We start from the raw sequence: 3982 nt of genomic DNA on the forward strand, positions 1-3982 counted from the left end.
TCATTTGAATATAATGCTCCTAGACTGATCAATGTGGAGAACCTGTTGGAATTTTCCGTATAATATAAAAGTCACACTCTCGGGAAGGGGTAAAGCGAATTTTAGTTCTAAGCGACAATGACCTTTCCGCTTCGTATTAAAGTCGATGTAGGGATTAATGTTTAAGACATATAAAGCATTTCCAATGGGATATTCCCCTCGCTCTACACTAACGTGCTCTCTACCTTGAAGAAGGGTTTGGTAAGCTTCCAAGTATGCACCTGAGTCGTAATTCGGTTGTATAGGTTTAGAGGGAAGTGATTGTCCGTCAACGTAGAAAGCTACAAAGTTACAATTGAAATGTTGAAAGTTATAAGGAGATTTCTTATAATCTCCGTTAAAGGCGCTACTGGACACCATTCCCAGAATGAGCGTAGACGGAACTTCTCCTTGAAATACGTCGTCTATGGTCAAACTGAATTCTCCTTTAGCGATGTAAGCAATTTTTAAATTAGAAAACAAGTAGGGATACACGGCAGGGGTCTTCTCCAACATTTTCACATGCGCCATGATAAGGGCGGGATTAGGTCGCTGAATGCAGAGTTTAAAACTGGCATCGATAATTTGTATTTTGTAATCTTTACCCTCAGCTGACTTTAATCTAAATGAATCCTAACTTGGCCATTGTTTAAGGGAAAGTGCGACCCCGTTCAAAACCAAACGATCTTGTTGAAAAATATCAACGTGTAAGGGACCTTCCAAGTCCACAATTTTTCCACCTTTGGTAAACTGATATCTTTGAAATAAACCGATGTTTATCCCTTAGATCGGGTCCGTATCGTCGGGATCAGAGGTGTCTTTAAAGTAGAGCTGAGACTGACGCACTTCGTAGTTTTCGGAGGATGTAGATAGTAAGGTATCGATGTAGGCCTTGTAGGGGTAATTCGTTCCCAGCTGTGACACTGGAGTCTGCTGTAGACTAGTGTCCACTTGAGAAAAGATGCTGTGTAGAGGTAAGTTAGTCAAACCAACGGCATTTTTTTTCAGTGATGGGGGTGTTCAGCGGGCTTAGTATTCCTAGCTTAACTTTTAAGCGACTGTTCTGAAGGTCCATGTATCCGGTGGAGAGAAGAGGAATGTTGAATTCCAAAGCAGAATACTCAGAAATTTGGTTGATAGGTCTAAACTCTACCCATTCTCTTGCAAGTATGGTCGTGTCCGTCGGTGGAGGTTCAAAGATGGAGAGTTGGTTTAGATGGTTTTCGTTCATGATTAATCGTCGAATTGCGTGCTCAGCTTTGGCTTCTTGGTTTTAGGTTTAGAGTTTGCAGGTTTTCCCGGTGGACGATACATTTGTCGCTTTCTTATAGTTTTTCGGTGAGGAGTTGTCGTTTTCACGTTCCAGTTCCGATTTAGCCATTTCGATTGCCTGAGCTACTGGGGTCACTAATTTCACGGAGGGGTGATGGTCCCTGGAAGGAGTTTCATTTCGGTGTTGCGAGCCGCTACCCACAATGTACCTCCCTTTATAATCCGGACGAACCCTACCAGCGGAAATGTCTTCAAAATGCTTTATCCATTTATTAAAATCGGGAACGTAAGGAACCCATTGCATTTTATCATAGTCGTACACCTCTACTGAGCCCATGGTTTCTTTTTCCGCAAACACAAGACACACGCAAACGATTCAATACTGGTAGCAATAGGTCTTAACTTTTCGTTTCTTATAAAAACTCTGATGTTGCGAAAGTCTTGTTTAGATATATCAAAGTAGAAGGGAGGGTTATAAGACTCCTTAATGTCCTTTGCTACATCACAAGCTCGCAGAACCGGTATCATATTATTTCGGACATAACTGTCTTCAACTATATCGCAGCATACGTACACTCGAGATATCAAATTTTCTTTGGACAGACGAATTTTCACTTCTAAAAGCGCACACTCCCAAGAACCGGTCAATATGTATTGCTTAGGCAGAGTAACGATAAAATCATCGGGAGTATTAGAGGGATGAAAATTCGACGAGTCTTTCCCGTCCAAAAATAAATACACAGTCATGTTTAAAGCGAATCGCGGCTCTGCTCTCTTATAACTTAAAATTCTCTGTCTCTCAGAATACTTACGAGTATCCTCGCCATATAATTTCTCAAAAGTCTTGGAATTAGTTCGCAGTGAGAGAGTAGTGTGTCTTTTTTTTCGTGCAATTGAAATCCTCGGACTGATCAATTGTCTCATAACAAGCCGCCACCGCCGGAAATGAGAGCGATCGCGAGGTAAGATCGGAACATGTCCTTGCAGCAAGTGAGCCACGACATCGCAAAGAGCTAATATTTGTCGATTGCTTGCTCTAGGAATCATAGTGCGCTGTTGACTGCGGTTAGCTTGTCTGAGAACTCTCAGAAAATCGGCATTCTGCATCATATTAGATTGCTCCATTCTTTTATTTTTTTTTTAAAGTAAAAATCAATTCATTAATTATTATATTTTATATACCACATATTTAACTCTTCTTATAATGTTTCAATGACGATCTGGTTATGTAGCTGTTAAATTTTTTTGGCCACCCCCACCATTTGACTAAAGTCTGATTCCCTTTATATCGCAACACCTTCTCGATTCTATACACGGCGTCTCTGTCGATGAGAACTTTCTGTAATTCTCCTTCGTAAAACGTCCCTTTTATGTCTTCGCCATATATGTCCTGTAATTGATAAAGGGGTATTCTCTGTTTGACCATGCGCGATTTGACAACGAAATATTCACCTGTCCACCTCTCATCGTATTCTCGATCAAATGGTTATCTCAGATGAGAAATGCGAACTTTATCACCGACTCTAAAATGAAAATGAAAACGCAGAGGTCCAGATATATTTATTTCTGATTTTTTTACTTTAGTTCTGGGAGCATGATCGTACATGCTCATCCATATAGATGCTTCGTCGTTCTTTTTCACTTGCTTGGGTGCCATTTTGATGGTTCGGTGATAGGTGGCGTTATAACTCTTTGTGACATTAGCTAAGACATCGATCCATCGATGAGTCTGATTTTGAGTCATGTATCGACTCAATTTGATTTTATAGTTTTAATACCTCTTTCGGCAACGTTTGCTTTCTTTTCATTTTGAGAACAGAAATGAGTCACACCATTTTCTTTAAGAAGCTTCTGAACATCTCTGTTCATGAATTCGGAACCTTTGTCGGTTCGTATTTTCTTAGGCTTGTTAGTTTTTGACAACACAGAGGCTAAAGCACGTGACATCTCGCTACCTTTGGTGGATTTTAAAGTGACTGTCCAGGCATATTTCGAAAATACATCAATGACAAAAAGAAAGTAACCAAATCCATCGTTTTCTTTGCGATACGAGTTCAGTACGGCCGTGTCAGCATCCCACTGATAACCAATCTCTGGAACGACTACACGCACACGTTTGAATTTTCTATTAATCTGTCTGTGTAGAGTAAACGTTTCCTGTTTTTGTAACCAGTTCTTGATTTTTTGTTCGACTCGGAACATATTTTCCCTCTTTTCGCACGGCATGATATAATTTTTCCAACCCCCAAATGACCCTGGATGCTTTGGGTTGTAATAAACGGCCTCTAAATATTTCTCGTACGACATGTCTCTATCAAAAATTAAAAGAAATTGTTCTTATAAACACATCTCGATTTCTAAAATTGTTGGAAATACTACGTTGTTTAAATCTTTCAATCTCTTGATGCCAGTGATAAGAACTGTTCCTCGCAAATGACAGGTGAAATGAATACCTTCTCGTCGTAACATGACTGCGGGAAACACCTCCGGGTCGTATGAAAAATTCAAACTTCGAGACAAGGAACTTGCGTCCACTTTTCCAGATAATTTGTGGCAAGCAGACGCAGTTACTAGTCGTACGTTTTGCAAACTTACATCGTATCCGAGTTTCTGTATGACGCGTGCATACTTTCTCAGTCTTTTTAGGCCTTGACTGAAACTTTCACAAGGACCATTACAATTTATTTTCCCA

General features: G+C 40.1%; 1 protein-coding gene across 1 annotated transcript; it reads right to left on the reverse strand.

The window, feature by feature from the left end:
• LOC133180380 (uncharacterized protein F54H12.2-like) lies at positions 1 to 549 on the reverse strand. Its single transcript, XM_061314922.1, has one exon. The coding sequence runs from the start codon at positions 547 to 549 to the stop codon at positions 1 to 3; it is 549 nt and encodes a 182-aa protein (XP_061170906.1).
• Positions 550 to 3982: the final 3433 nt, after the last annotated feature.

This window comes from Saccostrea echinata, unplaced genomic scaffold (assembly GCF_033153115.1).
Source record: "Saccostrea echinata isolate AGI-Se365-2 ecotype Australia unplaced genomic scaffold, CSIRO_AGI_Sech_v1 ptg000006l, whole genome shotgun sequence".
Lineage (NCBI taxonomy): Eukaryota > Metazoa > Mollusca > Bivalvia > Ostreida > Ostreidae > Saccostrea > Saccostrea echinata.

Coding starts and splice junctions, on each gene's coding strand:
- LOC133180380 (XM_061314922.1), bottom strand. CDS start 549: ATGGCGCATGTGAAAATGTTGGAGAAGACCCCTGCCGTGTATCCCTAC.